The sequence below is a fragment of the Pan paniscus genome, chromosome 2, assembly GCF_029289425.2.
Source record: "Pan paniscus chromosome 2, NHGRI_mPanPan1-v2.0_pri, whole genome shotgun sequence".
NCBI lineage: Eukaryota > Metazoa > Chordata > Mammalia > Primates > Hominidae > Pan > Pan paniscus.
In genome coordinates, this window is record NC_085926.1 from 152,119,005 (window position 1) to 152,136,643 (window position 17,639).

The 17,639-nt window shown below is 40.0% G+C and overlaps 1 protein-coding gene across 2 annotated transcripts in view; it reads left to right on the plus strand.

Moving 5' to 3' along the window:
• Positions 1-17,639, plus strand: part of ARHGEF26 (Rho guanine nucleotide exchange factor 26) — a 139,264-nt gene that overhangs the window by 86,288 nt on the left and 35,337 nt on the right. For both annotated transcript variants that reach the window (XM_003826445.7, XM_003826447.5), the window contains exon 10: positions 12,723-12,812. In XM_003826445.7, the coding sequence (XP_003826493.2) occupies positions 12,723-12,812 (90 nt within the window). The remainder of the gene's footprint in view (positions 1-12,722; positions 12,813-17,639) is intronic.

Below are 17,639 nucleotides of genomic sequence, written 5' to 3' on the forward strand. Positions count from 1 at the left end.
GTGAAGCCATTGAGTGTCAGGCTTTGCTTTACTGGGAGACTTGTTATTACAGCTTCAATCTCATTACTTGTTATTGGTCTATTCAGCTTTTTGATTTCTTCTTGGTTCAATCTTAGTAGGTGGTATGTGTATGGGAATTTTCCATTTCCTTTAGATTTTCTTTATTATTTGTTTTCTACCAATTTTGGGTTTGGTTGAGTTTCATTGTTAGTTTATTTTTCTTTTCCTTTTTTTTTTTTTTTTTTGAGACAGAGTTTTGCTGTATCTCCCAGGCTGGAGTACAGTGGCATGATCTTGGTTCACTGCAACCTCCGCCTCCTGAGTTCAAGCATATCTCATGCCTCAGCCTCTCAAGTAGCTGGGACTACAGGTACATGCCTAGCTAATTTTTGTATTACTTTTTAGTAGAGATGGGGTTTCACCATGTTGGCAGGCTGATCTTGATCTCCTGGTCTCCAGTGATCCCCCCGCCTCAGCCTGCCAAAGTGCTGGGATTATAGGCATGAGCTACTGCACCCAGCCTTTTCCTCTTTTTTGATTTATTCACTTACAGCTATAAAATTCCCTCTTTATACTGCTTTTAGTGTATCACATAGGTTTTGATATGTTGTGTTTCCATTATCATTTGTTTCAAGAAATTTTTCCATTTCCTTAATTTCTTCTTTAACCTACTGGTCATTCAGGAGCATATTTTTTAATTTCTATGTATTTGTACACGTTCCAAAATTCCTGTTACTAATTTTTAGTTTTATTTCATTGTGGTCAAAGAATATGCTTGATATTACTTCAGAATTTTTGAATATTTTATGACTTGTTTTGTGACCTAAATATGGACAATTATTGAGAATGATCCAAAGAATGTGTATTTTATAGCTCCTGGATGAAATGTTCTGTAAATATCTATTAGATCCATTTGGTCTATAGTGCAGATTAAGTCTGATGTTTCTTTGTTGATTTTCTGTCTGGAAGATCTGCCCAGTGCTGAATGTGGGATGTTGAAGTCTCTAGCTATTATGGTACTATGGTCTATCTCTTTCTTTACCTTTAATAATATTTGCTTGATATATCTATGTGTTCCAGTGTTGAGTTCATATATATTTAATATTATTATATCCTCTTGCCAAATTGACCTCATTATCATTATATAGTGACTTTCTTTGTGTCTTCTTGCAGTTTTTTCTGGAAATCCATTGTGTCTGATATAAGTATAGCAACTCCTGTTTTTTTTTGTTTTGGTTTCCATTGACGTGGAGTATCTTTCTCCATCCTTTGTTTTTAGCCTATGTGTGTCTTTATAGGTAAAGTGTGTTTCTTGTAGGCAACAGATCAATCAGTCTTGTTTTTTCATCCATTCTGCCAGTCTGTGTCTTTTGATTGGAGAGTTTAGTCCATTTACATTCAATGTTATTATTGGTAAGTATGGACTTACTCCTGCCCTTTTGTTATTTGTTTTCTGGTTGTTTTGTGGTCTTCTATTCCTTCTTTCTTTCCTTTTTGTCTTCCTCTAGTGAAGATTATTTTCTCTGATTTAGTTTTTTGCTTTTTATTTTTTGTGTTTAAGGTTATCATGAGGCTTGCAAATATTATAACCCATTATTTTAACACAATAACAGCACTATTTGCATAAGCAAGGAAACAAGCAAACAGAAAACTAATAAGAACTCTATGCCTTAACTTTGTACCCCCACTTTTAATCATTTTGTTGTTTCTGTTTATATCTTATTGTACTGACTATGCCTTGAAAAGTGGTTGTAGTTACTATTTTTGATTGGTTAATCATTTACTCTTCTACTTAGGGTAGGGGTAGTGTACACACCATAGTTACAGTGTTATAATATTCTGTGTTTTTCTATGTATTTACTATTACCAGTGAGTTTTGTACCTTCAGGTGATTACTTATTATTGATTAATATCGTTTTCTTTCTGATTGAAGTACTTCCTTTAGCATTTCTTGCAGGAAAGGTCTAGTGTTGATGAAATGCCTCAGCTTTTGTTTGTCTGGGAATGTCTTTGTTTCTCCTTCATGTTTGAAGGATATTTTCACTGGATATACTATTTTATGGTAAAAGTTTTTTGCCTTCAGCACTTGAAATATGTCATGCCCCTCTCTCCTGGCCTGTAAGGTTTCCACTAAAAAGTCTGCTGCCAGATAGATATATTGCAGCTCCACTGTATGTTATTTGTCTCTTTTCTCTTGCTGCTTTTGTTTTATTTATTTTTTGTAGAGATGGGGTCTCACTGTGTTATCCAGCTTGTTCTCAAACTCCTGGGCTCCAAAAGCTTCTTAAGCTGATAAACAACTTGAGCAAAGTCTCAGGCCACAGAATTAATTTGCAAAAATTGCCAACATTCCTATACACCAACAGTGGGCGATCCAAGAGCTAAATCATGAGTGAACTTCCATTCATAATTAACACAAAAAGAATAAAATACCTAAGAATACAGCTAACAAGGGAAGTAAGGACCTCTTCAAGGAGAACTACAAACCACTGCCCAGAGAAATCAGAGATGACATAAACAGATGGAAAAACATTCCATGCTCATGGATGGGAAGAATTAGTATCTTTAAAATGCTAATACTGCCCAAAGCAATTTATAGATTCAATGCTATTATTATTAAACTGCCATTACATTCTTCACAGAATTAGAAAAAAAGTATTTTAAAATTCCTATGGAACAAACGAAGAGCATAAATAGCCAAGGCAATTCTAAGCAAAAAGAACAAAGCTGGAGGCATCACAGTACCTGACTTCAAACTATACTACAGGGCTACAGTATCCAAAACAGCATGGTACTGGTACAAAAACTGACACAAAGACCAATGGAATAGATAGAGAACCCAAAAATAAGACCATACACCTACAATCATCTGATCTTCAACAAATCTGACCGAAACAGACTGTGGAGAAAGGATTTCCTATTAAATAAATGGTACTGGAAGAACTGGCTAACTCTATGCAGAAAATTGAAACTGGATTCCTTTCTTATACCATATACAAAAATCAGGATAGATTAAAGACTTAAATGTAAACCTTAAAACTATAAAACCCTAAAAGAAAACCCGGTCATACCATTCGGGACATAGGCATGGGCAAAGATTTCATGATGAAGATGCCAAAAACAGTCGTGACAAAAGCAAAAATTGACAAATGAGATCTAATTAAACTAAAGAGCTTCTGCACAGCAAAGGAAACTCTCAACAGAGTAAACAGACAGCCTACAGAATGGGAGAAAATTTCTGTAATCTATGCATCTGACAAAGGTCTAATATCTAGCATCTATAAGAAACTTAAACAAATTTACAAGAAAAAAGAACAACTCTTTTAAAAAGCGGGCAAAGGACATGAACAGACACTTCTCAAAAGAAGACATACATGCAGCCAACAAACATATAAAAAAAGCTCAACATCACTGATTAGAGAAATGCAAATCAAAACCACAATGAGATACCATCTCACGCTAGTCAGAATTGCTATTATTAAAAATTCAAAAAATAACAGATGCTGGTGAGGTTGTGGAGAAAAAGGAATGCTTTTACACTATTGGTGGGAGTGTATATTAGTTCAACCATTATTGAAGACAGTGTGGTGATTCCTTAAAGACCTAGAAACAGAAACACCATTTGACACAGCAATCCTATTACTGGGTATGCACCCAAAGGAATAGGAATCGTTCTGTTATAAAGACACATGCACATGTATGTTCATTGCAGCACTATTTACAATAACAAAGACATGGAATCCAGTTAAGTGCCCATCAGTGATAGACTGGATAAAGAAAATGTACATATACACCATGGTATACTATGCAGCCATAAAAAAGAATGAGATCATGTCCTTTGCAGTGACATGGATGGAACTGGAGGCCATTATCCTTAGCAAAGTAATGCAGGAACGGAAAAACAAATACCACATGTTCTCACTTATAAGTGAGAGCTAAATGATAAGAATACATGGACACAAGGGGGAAACAACATACACTGGGGCCTATTGGAGGATGGTGGGTGGGAGGAGGGAGTGAATTAGGGAGAATAGCTAGTGGATTCTGGGCAATACTTGGGTGATGGGATGAACTGTGCAGTAAACCACCATGGCACATGTTTACCTATGTAACAAACCTGCATATTGGGCATACATACCCCTGAAGCTAAAATAAATGTTGGAAATAAAACAAAAACTGGGCTCAAGTGATCCCTTGCCTTGGTCCCTCAAAGTACTGGGATTACAGATGTGACCGCTATCCTCAGCCTCTTGCTGCTTTCAGGATCCTTTCTTTATCTGTGACCTTTTGGTGTTTAATTATTAAATGCCTTGAGGTAGTCTTTTTTGGGTTAAATTTGCTTGGCATTCTGTAACCTTCTTGTACTTGGATACTTATATCTTTCTCTAGGTTTGGGAAGTTCTCTGTTATATCCCTTTGAATAAAGTTTCTACCCCGTCTCTTTCTCTACCTCTTCTTTAAGCCCAATAACTCTTAGATTTTCCTTTTTGAGGCTGTTTTCTAGCTCCTGTAGCCATGCTTAATCATTTTGTATTCTTTTTTCTGTTATCTCCTCTGACTGTGTATTTTCAAATAGCCTGTCTTCAAGCTCACTCATTTTTTCTTCTGCTTGACTAATTCTGCTATTAAAGGACTCTGGTGCAGTATTCAGTATGCCAATTGCATTTTTTTTTTTTTTTTTTTGAGATGGAGTCTCACTCTATCACCCCGGCTGGAGTACAGTGGTGCAATCTTGGCTCACTGCAACCTCCGCCTACCGGATTCAAGCGATTCTCATGCCTCAGCCTCCCAGGTAGCTGGGATTACAGGCACATACCACCATGCCTGGCTAATTTTTTGTATTTTTAGTGGAGACGGGGTTTCACCGTGCTGGCCAGGCTGGTCTCAAACTCCTGGCCTCAAGTAATCTGCCCACCTCGGTCTCCCAAAATGCTGGGATTACAGGCATGAGCCACTGTGCCTGGCTGCCAGTTGCATTTTTTGGCTCCAGAATTTCTGCTTGATTTCTTTTAATTATTTCAATCTCCTTGTTAAATTTAGCTGGTATAATTCTGAATTCCTTCTCTGTATTATCTTGAATTCCTTGAGTTTCCTCAACACAGCTACTTTGAACTCTTTGCCTGAAAAGTCACATATGTGTGTTTCTCCAGGATTGGTCCCTGGTTCCTTATTTAGTTCATTTGGTGAAGTCATGTTTTCCTGGATGGTGTTGATGCTAGTAGGTGTTCTTTGTGTCTGGGCATGGAAGAGTTAGATATTTATTGTAGTCTTCACTGTTTGGGCTTATTTGTACCCATGCTTCTTGGGAAGGCTTTCCAGACATGTGAAAGAACTTGGGTGTTGTGATCTAAGCTGTATCTGCTTTAGGGGCACCCAAAGCCCAGTAACGCTGTGGTTCTTGCAGATTCATATAGGTACCACCTTGATGGTCTAAGATCTGGAAGAATTCTCTGGATTACCAGGTAGAGACTCTTGTTCTCTTCCCTTACTGTCTCCCACATACATAGCCTCTGTCTTTGTTCTGAGTCACCTAAAGATGGGTGTGGAGTGACACAAGCACCCCTGTGGCCACCCTCACTATGATTGTGCCGGGTTAGACCTGAAGCCAGCACCGTGCTGGATCTCCCTCAAGGTCTGCTTTAACCACTCCCTGGCTACTGCCTGTTTACTCAAGGCCCTTAGGCTCTACAGTCAGTCGACGGCAAAGCCAGCCAGGCCTGTGTCCTTCCCTTCAGGCCAGGGAGGTCCCCCAGGCCCCAGGTGGGTCGAGAGGTACCGTTCACAAATGGTATAAAGTCTAAAACCTCAGAAGTCTACTTGGCGTTCTGTTGTACTGAGGCTGAGCTGCCACTCAAACCACAAGATGCAGTTCCTCCCACTCTAACCTTCCCTTTCCAAAGACGGGAGCCTCACTTTTTAGCCACCACCACCCCAGGCCATAAGGAGTACTGCCTGACTACTGTTGATGTTCCCTTAAGATCCAAGTGTTCTTAAGTCAGCTTGTGGTGAATGCTGCCTGGCCTGGGACTCACCCTTCAGGGCAGTGGGCTCCCCTCTGACCCAGGGCAGGCCCAGAAATGCCATCCAGAAGTCAAGTCCTGGAGTCGGGGACCCCAGGAGCCTGCTTGGTGTCCTACCTTCCTGTGACCATGCTGGTACCTGAATCCAGGAAGTCTCAGAGGCTGACTCAAGGCCCTCGGCATAGTACCTGGGTATCCAAGCTGTTTATTCAGGGCCCAAGGGCTCTTCAGTTAGCAGGTATTGAATACTGCCAGGACTGGGTTCTTTTCTTCAAGGCAGCAGGTTCCCTTCTGGCGATTCTCATGCCTCAGCCTCCCAAGTAGCTGGGATTACAGGCACTCACCACCAAGCCTGACTAATTTTTTGTATTTTTAGTAGAGACGGGGTTTCACCATGCTGGCCAGGCTGGTCTCAAACTCCTGGCCTCAAGTGATCTGCCCACCTCGGCCTCCCAAAATGCTGGGATGACAGGCGTGAGCCACTGCGCCTGGCCGCCAATTGCATTTGGCGCCAGGGTATGTCTACAAACGTTGTCTGGGGCCAGGCACAATGGCTCACACCTGTAATCCCAGCACATTGAGAGGCCAAGGCAGGCGGATCACCTGAGGTCAGGAGTTTGAGACCAGCCTGGCCAATATGGCGAAACCCTATCTCTACTAAAAATACAAAAAATTAGCTGGGTGTGGTGGTGGGCACCTGTAATCCCAGCTACTTGGGAGGCTGAGGCAGGAGAATTACTTGAACCCGGGAGGTGGAGGTTGCAGTGAGCCAAGGTCACGCCATTGCACTCTAGCCTGGGCAACAGATTGAGTCTGTCCCCCCACCAAAAAAAAAAAAAAAAAAAATGTTGTCTGGGAGGTAGGGCCTGGAACGGGGGCCTCACAACAGTGAGCATTACCCTCTCCCACTGTGGCTGAGCTGGTATCCAAGATGCAAGACAAAGCCCTTCCCATTTTTTCCTCTCCTCTTCTCAAGCAGAAGGAAGGGGTCTCTTTTGGAGCCCCAGCTGTGCTTGCCAGCACTCACTTGGCTGCCACAGCTGGTGTCTCAGTATGTCATGTGAGCCCCCATTCCATTGTCTCTGGGCCTAGTTCAGCACTAGGACTTGCCTAATTGTCACAGTCCTTATGGCCTAAACTGCCTTTCAAGTTCACTGAGAGTCACAGAGTGCTGTAGGCCTTGGTGGTGAGAACTCAAGTTCAGACTGCTGGGATAGGTGATTCCCTTCTGACTAGGGCTGATTTAAATGCTCCCTCCATGGATGGGTATCAGCTGAGTTTGGTCTTTTTTTTTCCTGCTCTAACAGGACAGCATTGAGTTCAGTGTGTCACAATTGCTGTGTTTTCTTTCCCACAGTGCCCAGAGATGCTCTCTGCAACATGCCACTGCTGTAGGAGACAGGGGTGGGTGGGGGGTGGCATCAGGGATTCAAGACTGTTTTTTCTATCTCTTTAGTGCCTCTTTTCAGCAATACGAAGATAAAACCAGGTACTGAGAGCTCACCTAAGTTTTGGTTCTTATGAAGGTGTTTTCTCTGTGTAGATAGTTGTTAAATTGGTGTCCTTGAAGAGGGTAGTGGGGAGGATGATCAGTGGAGTCTTCTATTCCATTATCTTAGTTGGCCTTGGGCCAATATATATATTTTAACATGCAAACAAGCTGTATTGGTCAGTGCAGAAAATTAAGTTGCAGAACAATATAAATAGTATAATGACACCTAGAAAATAATGTATACGTGTGTGTGTATATATATATGTGTGTGTGTGTGTGTATTTTATTGATATGTAGAAATAGTCCCAGAATCATGCACATTACACTTTCAACCATTGTTAGCTGTGGTAAAGGGAGGAGAGTTTGGAAGGGAGGAAGTAATAAGGCTAAGTATAGCTCCGTAAGAACGTATTTAAGTTGACATTGGTATATTTTAACAGTGCATAAAGTGGCCAAGTGCAATGGCTCATACCTATAATCCCAGCACTTTGGGAGGCTGAGGTAGGCGTATTGCTTGAGCCCAGGAGTTCGAGACCAGCCTGGGCAACATAGTGAGACCTCTTCTCCACAGTAAATCAAAAAATTAGCCTGGCACACAGCTGTGGTTCCAACTACTTGAGAGACTGAGGTGGGAGGATTGCTTGAGCCCAGGTTGTTGATCATGCCATGATAGACCCTGTGACCATGATCACACCACTGTACTACAACCTGGGTGACAGAGCAAGACCCTGTCTCAAAAAAAAAAAAGGAAAATTGGATACAATAATAAGTGTACATTGCAGAATATTTGGAAAACTTGAGACAGTAAAATGCATCAGTAATTTTATCACTTAAAGGTGACTACTGTCATTCTATTTTGTATCCTTCTAGTTGGCTTTCTATTCCAATATTAGCATATGACTGTAAAGGAACACTGAAAAGTGGTCTCCAACCTTTTTGGCACCCCAGACTAGTTTCATGGAAGACGATTTTTCCACAGACGGGTGGGGGGCTGGGGGGTAGGTGGGTGGTAGGTGGTTTCGGGATGAAACCATTTCACCTCAGATCATCAGGCATTAGATTCTCATAAGGAGCACACAGCCTAGATCCTTCACATGCGCAGTTTACAATAAGGTTCACACTCCTATGAGAATCCAGTGCTGTGACTGATCTGACAGGAGGAGGAGGCAGAGCTCAGGCAGTAATGCTCACTTGCCCTCCACTCACCTCCTGCCGTGCGCTGGATTCCTAACCAATCCATGGCCCTGGGGGTGGGAGATCCATGGTATATATGGTACCTATTTCATTTAACATTCTAAGTTGTGCTCCATTGAACATTGTCTTACCTAAATGATTGTGCACATCTAACCATTTCTAAAGATAAATTTTCAGAAGTGGGTTCATGGGAAGAAAAACACAAGAATGTTTTAAATTCTTTTGTATATAATGCCAAAGTGCCTTCTAGAAAAGCTCATGTCCACATCCACCAGTAGTATTTCAGAGTGTCTATCTTACTGCATACTGCCAGGATCAGATATTCTATTAATCTTTGTTAATTTGATGGATCAAAAAGACTTTGTGTTTTAATTTACATTTCTTTATTAGTAACATTGAGAGAGAGAGAGAGAGAGAGTGTGTGTGTGTGTGTGTGTGTGTGTGTGTATATATATATATATGCTTTTGTTCCAGGCCTAATATATATTTATTAGGCCTGGGACAAAAGCTTTAGTGAACCAAATTTAATAAAGCTTTGGCATAAATTGAAGGAAGGTCCAGTAATATACTGAGGCTGCTTTCAATAAAAACAGCAGAACATGTGTGTTCAAATTAATGCTTGTCCCTTCAAAATACTAATTAAAATCAACTCCATTGATGACACCATTGCTTAAGACATCTTGGGAATCTTGTGTTTGGTCTGACTTCTGAAGCATCTTTGGTTTCTTTAGGATTTCCCTAGTGGTGGCATGACTCCAGCTTTTGCTGATGGGCTCAGAATTTGGAAGTTTAAGAAATAAGATAACCCAAACTTAATAATGCCATTTTTTCTTTTCATTTTATGAAGGGATAGCTATTGGCCTGGTGTGCTGGCTCATGTCTGTAATCCTAGCAGTTTGGGATGCTAAGGTGGGATGATCACTTGGTGTCAGGAGTTCAAGACCAGCCTGGGCAATGTAGTGAGACCCCATCTCCACAAAAAAAGACGGGAAGATAACTATGAATAAATTGTTTCTTTTTTTAAAAAATGACTTACAAACAGGCTCTGAAGGTGGTTTGTTTATGCAGAAACATTTGCAGAATATCCCATTGGGCGTTAGGTGCTATATTGGGCTCTGGGCTTACAATTACAGAAATTTTATAGTCTGTGCTCTCCAGTCTTTTTGGAGAGGTAGTGCCCACATTGAGCACTGAAAGACAAGTAGGGGGATATAAATCTAGACAAGGAGTCAGTTGGACAGAGTGGGGTGAAGGATGTTCAGACAGGGAAACACACAGGCAAAAGAGGGAAGGCGGGACACAGCATATGCATCCAACATTTGGTAGGGCCGAGGCCCCACATGGGAGCAGTGAGAGGTTAGGGATCAAGGAAGTAGGCACCAGATCATGAAGGGTCTTGCTAAGACTTTATTCTGAAAGCTTCAGGGAGCCTTTTAAGGATTTCTAGTGGAGTTGTTTCATCATCAGATCTGAACTTAGAAAAACTGACATCTTATTTTTGGAGGACGCATAAGGGTAGGGCAGAAGTGAGGAAAAGAATTAAGAGGCCAGTAATCCAGGCAGCAAGAGATCTGAGCCTGAGTTCAGTGGCCAGGGCAGGTAGAGAGAAGTGAACAGCAGGACAGCATCATTAAGGAGACTTGGATTGTATGTGGAGGGCAAAGCAGAGGGAGGGGTCTGAGTAGTGAGGGCCAAGTTTTGGAGGAAAGTGGATGATGCTGAATTGAGTCACCAGGATAGACAGTGTGGAGCCAGGGACAAGAACGTGATGAAGGAGATGCTCAGGTTTGGTCATGCTGAATTTGAAATGGCTCTGGGACATTTAAGAAGAGGTGCCATGTAGATAGTTGGATCAGAGCCTAGGATGTAGACAAAGTCTGGGAACATAGATTTGGGAGCTATGAACACATTCCCCAGGAGAAGTCACAAAAATGTCACAAGCAGCAGGAGCCTGGTATGGTGCTTGAGTTTCACCCTGATATGCCCTGTTCCTTTCAGGGTATTGCAGTTTCAGGTTGCTCCTGTCTCACACCTATATATTTTGGCTCTTAGCTTTGATCAGATATAGCTATCAATCCCTGCATCAGTGAACTCACAGGCCACAGCTAAAGATATGCTGTCATTGAAGACAGGTTTGCCCTCTAAATCTAAAAACCAAGTGAGCAATTAGAAATTGTTTAAGTGCCCATTAATAGGAAATAGAATAAATATATTGTGGAAAGTCCATATAATTATTATAGCATAAATTGGATCATGTCATTCCCCCACTGAAAGCATGCTGGTGACTTTCTTTTTGCACCTGGAATACAATCCAGACACCTTAAGACCTTGCATGATCTAACCGTGGCCTATCTCTTTTGGCTTCATCCCATGCCACCTTCCTTCATGCCAGGATCTTCTTTGACTCACTCAGTCACACATTTTCTCATCTCATCCTTTGCTCATGGTGTCCCTTCTCTGTGAACCATCTTATCATTTAGTAGTAACTACTTCTCCTTCAGCTTTCAGCTTAAATGACCTCTCAGGAGAGGGTCCCTTGGATCCCTCCCCACTTCCCACTCCCCTACTCACCTGTGTTTTTACTTTATGATCTCAGTCTGTGATTTTTTTTTTTGCCTTTTGTCTGCCCTTCCGTGAGGTTAGGGATTGTAAGTATTATAACCCTAGTACCTGAAACATAGTAGGCACTAAGTAAACTTTTTTTTTTAGTGAATAATATTTTAGAAGGGGAAATATTTTTGTCTTAATTCAAGCTGCTGTAACAGAGTACCATAAACTGGGTGGTTTAAGGAACAGATATTTATTGCTCACAGTTCTGAAGGCTGGGCAGTCCAAGACCAAGATATAGGCAGAACCAGTGTTTGCTGAAGGCTGGTTTCCTGGTTTGCAGATGGCCACCTTCTCCCTATGTCCTCACATGGTGGAGAGAGAGCAGAGAGAAGAAGAAAGCTATCCTGTCCTTCTTATAAGGGCACTAATCCAATTCATGAGGACTCTACTCTCATGACCTAATAACCTCCCAATATTATCACATTGCCTCGTAATATTATCACATTGAGGTTAGGATTTCAACATGAATATGGGGGAGACACAAACATTTAGTCTGTAATAATTGATAAGTGAAAAAAGAAAAAAGACATACAAGCATAGAATGATCATTTCCAAAAATAAAAGAAAAATTTCTGTACATATATGTGTGTATTTATATGTTCATATATAACATAGGAAAAAAAGAGAAAGTGTATGACCCAGTCTGTTTCCAACTACATCTGTGCAGTGGGAGTAGGTCAGGACCTTTTATGGCCTATTTTATTTACTTCTATATTACAGTATTTATTTTTATAGTGGGCATGTTTATATTATTAAAAATAAATCCAATTAAAATTTCCAGTCCTTTTAACAATCACATTTGTTTTTATGGCAAATGACTCTAATATGGGCATTTTTTTTTTCCAGATTTTCCAGTTAATGAGATACTTGAGATGCAAAATTTGTTTTGATTTAGACCAGTGAATTAAGATTAGGTACTCATTAAACGACTGTGAAAGTCCATTATAGATAATTTTGCTTTATAGATAATTTAGTGCTTCTAGTGAAACAAATTTAACTGATGGCCTTAGCTTGGCTATTGTTGAAGAATCCTTCACTGTCAGGCTCCCCTGCAAGACTTCCCTCTTCAGCACTTGTTTACTGGTCACATGCTTCACACAGCACTCTGCTTAGATTTTGCCTTTGAGGTTGGCCATCTCCCTTCAGCTGCTCTGATTTGAAAGAAGGGCGAGGGTTGCAGCTTTCCCTGAGATAGGGTGACCTTTTTTTCCCTTCTGTCTTCACATCCTAATCACACCACTTCTAACTGGATACGAATGTCTTAACTGTGAAAAACTGTGAGTTCTCTGTCAGAAATGACTCTCTAGGGCTTCCCAAGTGGTAATTATTTCCTGTGAGAGTTCTGCTTTTGAAAGTGAGGTTTCTCTCCTTGACCTTTAACCCTCGTTACTCTTCTGTGTTCCCAGTTGGTTCGACTATGCAATGAGGGCGCCCGGAAGATGGAAAGGACTGAGATGATGTACACAATTAACTCCCAGCTGGAATTTAAAATTAAGGTATTCTCGTACCTTGTTCATTACTGTTCTTGCCTATGTTTTTCTCTAAATAGAGAGAGACAGTTGAGGGCAACAAAGTAGATAGGAAATTGCTTTTCAAAGAAGGGTCATAAATTGATAAGAGGGAGTAGCAGATGCTTCAGGCAATTTTGCTTTTGCTTGTACCAGACAGAGTGACCTTCCTCCAGGCCCTGAAGCCAGGCATTATCTAAGAAGCACGTTTTTTTTTTTTTCCAGGAAGACACCAAGCTTAGGGGAATAAATAAAATAATAGAATAGGGTAGTTAAAATAATAGAATTTTAGAATTCAAAGGAGATTCCTTCATTATTCTCAAAATGTTCTGAAAAACAGTAATATTCCATGAGCTGGACCAGTGTTCTCCTAAATTAAATAAGGACACTCCTTTTCTCGTTTACAAAACAGATCGTTAATGGATAATTTTTTTCAAGTTTGTTTTTCTCTCATAATTTTTTTGAATATGTGCTGCTTGTTATTCCTTGTCTGATACTGCTCTTGAGCAGATGACAAGATGAACAAAGAAGAAGAAAATGACAGCTAATGGCAAATCTAGGTCATGGCCATTCTTTTGTTGGCTCATGGCTGAGTTTTTAATGGGAAGTGAGTGCTCACGATTGTGACTGTATTGTTTTATAACTTGTAAATGTAATTAAACAATTTTAAATGACTGGTCATATTTTTCCCTAGTAAAAGTGTTTCTATTTCATGGAGTCAAATTATAGTGATCAGCATTTCATGGTATTCTGTAAAGAGCAGATTCTCTGCCATGTCATGTAGTTTGAGGATTACTGCATGCTTGCTTTGGCAGCATATATACTAAAATTGAGGATCACTGATATAGTCCAGCTACACCCTTTTATTTTATGAATGAGGAAAAGAAACCCAGAGAATAATTGTCAGCAGAGTCACTTGGCTAGTGGTGATAAAATCAGGACTAAGGTCTAGATGTCCTGACTTGCAGGTCAGTGTAAACTCTTCTACTGTAACATTCTGACTCTAATGGTTTAGATGCAGAAACACAAACTGTAAAAGGGAAGAAGATGGGTATTTGCCAAAAACCAGACACACATGCACACACATGCATGCACGCACACTTTAAATAGTTTTAATGTTCTTGTACAGAAATTTGTAGCAATTAAAAAACCCGTCTTTCTCCCAAGTCTCAGAATCTCGTTCTCTCTAATTTGTTTCTAAATATTTTGGAAAGTGTATCTGACAAGTTTGTTTTTTGTTTTTTAATTTCCTCCTTTTGAAAGATGAAAAATTCCCTAACCATTTTTCTTTTCCCTTCTTCACTGAAAGTCACTTGGTATAAGATTACTTTAAGAAACTCTAGGCCGGGCGAGGTGGCTCATGCCTGTAATCCCAGCACTTTGGGAGGCTGAGGTGGGTGAATCACCTGGGGTCAGGAGTTCGAGAGCAGCCTGACCAACGTGATGAAACCCTGTCTCTACTAAAAATACAAAAATTAGCCGGGTGTAGTGGCAGGCACCTGTAATCCCAGCTATTTGGGAAGCTGAGGCAGGAGAATCGCTTGAACCCAAGAGGCAGAGGTTGCATTGAGTTGATATCTCACCACTGCACTCCAGCCTGGGCAAAAGAGCAAGACTCTTAAAAAAAAAAGAAAAAGAAACTCTGTCCAGAACCCAAAATTAATTCGTAATTGAAAAATGCTAACCCCAAGGATCATTAAAAGTAAGTGATTAACCAAGGTCAGGAGATTGAGACCATCCTGGCTAACACAGTGAACCCCTTTTCTACTAAAAATACAAAAAAATTAGCCGGGCGTGGTGGCGGGCACCTGTAGTCCAGCTACTCGGGAGGCTGAGGCAGGAGAATGGCATGAACCCGGGAGGCGGAGCTTGCAGTGAGCTGAGATCGTGCTACTGCACTCCAGCCTGGGCGACAGAGTGAGACTCCATCTCAAAAAAAAAAAAAAACAAAAAACAAACAAAAAAAAACAAAAAAGTAAGTGATTAACATCAATTGAGTTCCTGAGTTTTGGTTGTTTTCATTCAATGATTAAAATATTTGCGAGCATAAAGTACGGATTTACAGTGGAGCACCTCATTTAGAACACTTAGAATTACTAATTATTACTAATTGGAAATACTCGTGAAATCTTGGGACCTTATAATACTATATGAATAACAGTGGACATTTCTATTTAATTTATTTTAATGATGATAAAATAGAGGTTCAATGAGGTTAAATGATTTATCCAAGTACATGGCAAGTATTGTAAGAATACAACAGATTTACTGAGCATCTTCCATGTGGAAGGCAGTAGATAAAAACGTGATCATCCCTCCCCTCATAGTCTAGTAGAAGACTGCTGAAAATCAAAGGAGTCAGCAAAGTCTACAGCTGTCACAGTAGCTAGAAGACTATGGAAAATCCTGGAAATGGAAGGGAGATGGACAGCTCTAAGAGCAAGAGACAGAGAGGGCTGGGGGACTTAGAGCAGTCTGGCAAGGCTTAATGCCAGAGGTGTGTTTGACCTGAATCTTGAAAGGTGAGTTAAGAAGGGCCTTAGAGCAGAAACAAATGCATAGTTTCTACTCCTGTGGCCCAGGAATTGTAAGCATTCAGTGTGGGTAGACTTGGGGTGCAAGAGGAGCAGGGTGGAGCTACAGTAGCAGGCAAACATTCCTGCAGACAGCCCTGTGTACCAAGAGGAGGAGCTGAGTGAGGTCATTTGGGAGCCACTGAAAAGTTCTAAGCAGGGAAGTGACACAATCAGATGTGTGTTTAGTAAAGACAACTTCAGCAATGGGGAAAGCCTTTTCCAACTTACTCCAAATCCAGAAGTCATTAAAAGAAAAAAGTCCTAATTTATCTATATAAATTTTTAAAAAATTTCTCTATAGAGGGAAAAAGACCATGAAAAAAGTGAAAAGGCAAATAGCAAACTGGAGAAAAAAATAGTTGCAACTCACATATAGACAAAGGGTAAATATCCCCGATGTATAAAATCAAAATGATAAGAGAAGACCCACTAGTCTACAAGCCAAGGAGCACCAAAGATTGCCAGCAAACTACCAGAAGCTGGGGGAGAGGACTGGAACAGATTATTCCCTAGCACCTTCTGAGAGCCTGGCCTTGCTGACACTTTCATCTTGGCCTGTCTTCCAAAACTGTGAGACATAAATTCCTGTTGTGTAAAACAAAGAAAAAAAAAAAACACTAGAAAGTTGCAAATTAGAAAACTGCTACCAGAAAAGGAAATCCAAATGATGACAAAGTTTTGAAGATGCTTTATTTCACTCAGAGGAAAATTGCTAATTGAAGATTAGCAGATAAAGATAATGAACTTCACCTTTTAGATTTATAAATAATTCAAAAGTTTGATACCACATTTTATTGATGGAATTGGAGAAAAAGGCATTTTTATATGTTGCTGGTGGGAAAGACTGTTTTACCCCAATGGTGTGCAATTTGGCAATAACTATCAAAATTACAAATGCAAGTTACTACAACTCAGCAATTTTACTTCTAAGAATTCTACAGATGTACTCATGAATGTATAAAATTATACACACACTGAGCTATTATTATAGTGTTGGTTGTAATAGTGAAAGATGAGGAAAAACATCTAAATATCTATCAAAGAGGATTAATTAAATAAATTATAGTATACCCAAATAATGTGATACCACTCAAAAGAATAAAGGAGAATTTTAGATACCTATATGGAAAGCTTTCTTATATATTATTAAATGAAAAAAGTAAGGTTTAGATATAAAAAAAATACAGTTTGCTTTTGCAGATGAAATATTTGGACAGATGCAGACGAAACTAGTTATTGGTCATTACCCGTGAGGGGCAGTGGTCAGGGAGTGGGCCTTGTCGGGTTGACTGGGCGGAGAGCCACCCACTCACTCAGATAGGAAATTTAGGAGGAGGAACAAGTTTTGGGGGAAGGTAATGAGTTCTATTTTGGCCATATTTGGTTTATGGTATGGCCATAGGTGCTACTACTATGAGAATATTGGTTGCAAATTTACTAAGTAGTGCCATTTTCACATTTATCTGATTTAATTCTCACATGAACCCCATAATGTACCCTTATTATTAACTTCATTTTATAGATGAAGAACCTGAAGCTAGAGAGATTAAATTCTTTGCTCAAGGTTATACACCAAGACGTTATAAAGTCTAGATTCAAATCTTTGACTCCAGAGTCCACATTCTTAACAATGACTATATGATAATGATAATATGGATATTTTTCTAATTTGGAGGAAAGTAAATTTTGTAGGGCATGTGTGTGTGTGTTTCATTGTCATTTCACACATGTTTTTTATTTTTAATTTTGCTTATGATTTTCTGGAAGACTGTCAAGTGCTAAACTGCAGTAATATGAGAGGAGGTGGAAAGCATCCCTGGATTGGCACTTTGGAAGCTAGTGTAAAGTTAGAGCACAGGCTCCAGAACTGACCTGCCTGAGTTGCAGTAGAAGCTCCACCACTTACTAGCTGTACAACCTTGGGCATCACTTACCTTTTCATGTCTTGGTTTTCTGAACCCTAAAGTGAAGCTGATGATAGTACTTTCCCTCATGGAATTATTTTGAAAATTAAATTATTTGAGAGATATAAAGAATTGAAATAGACCTGATTTATAGTAAACAAGCAGCAAACATTGTTGATGTGTTTTATCAGAGTAGTTAAATAGATGTGGGTGCATTGAAGAGTGAGTGGGATGTGAAGCAGTTGAAGCAGATTAGACTTTTCATTCCAGAAGCTTGACTATCAAGAGGATAGGGCAGTGATGATAACTAGAGGATTCACAAAGTCAAGGGACCA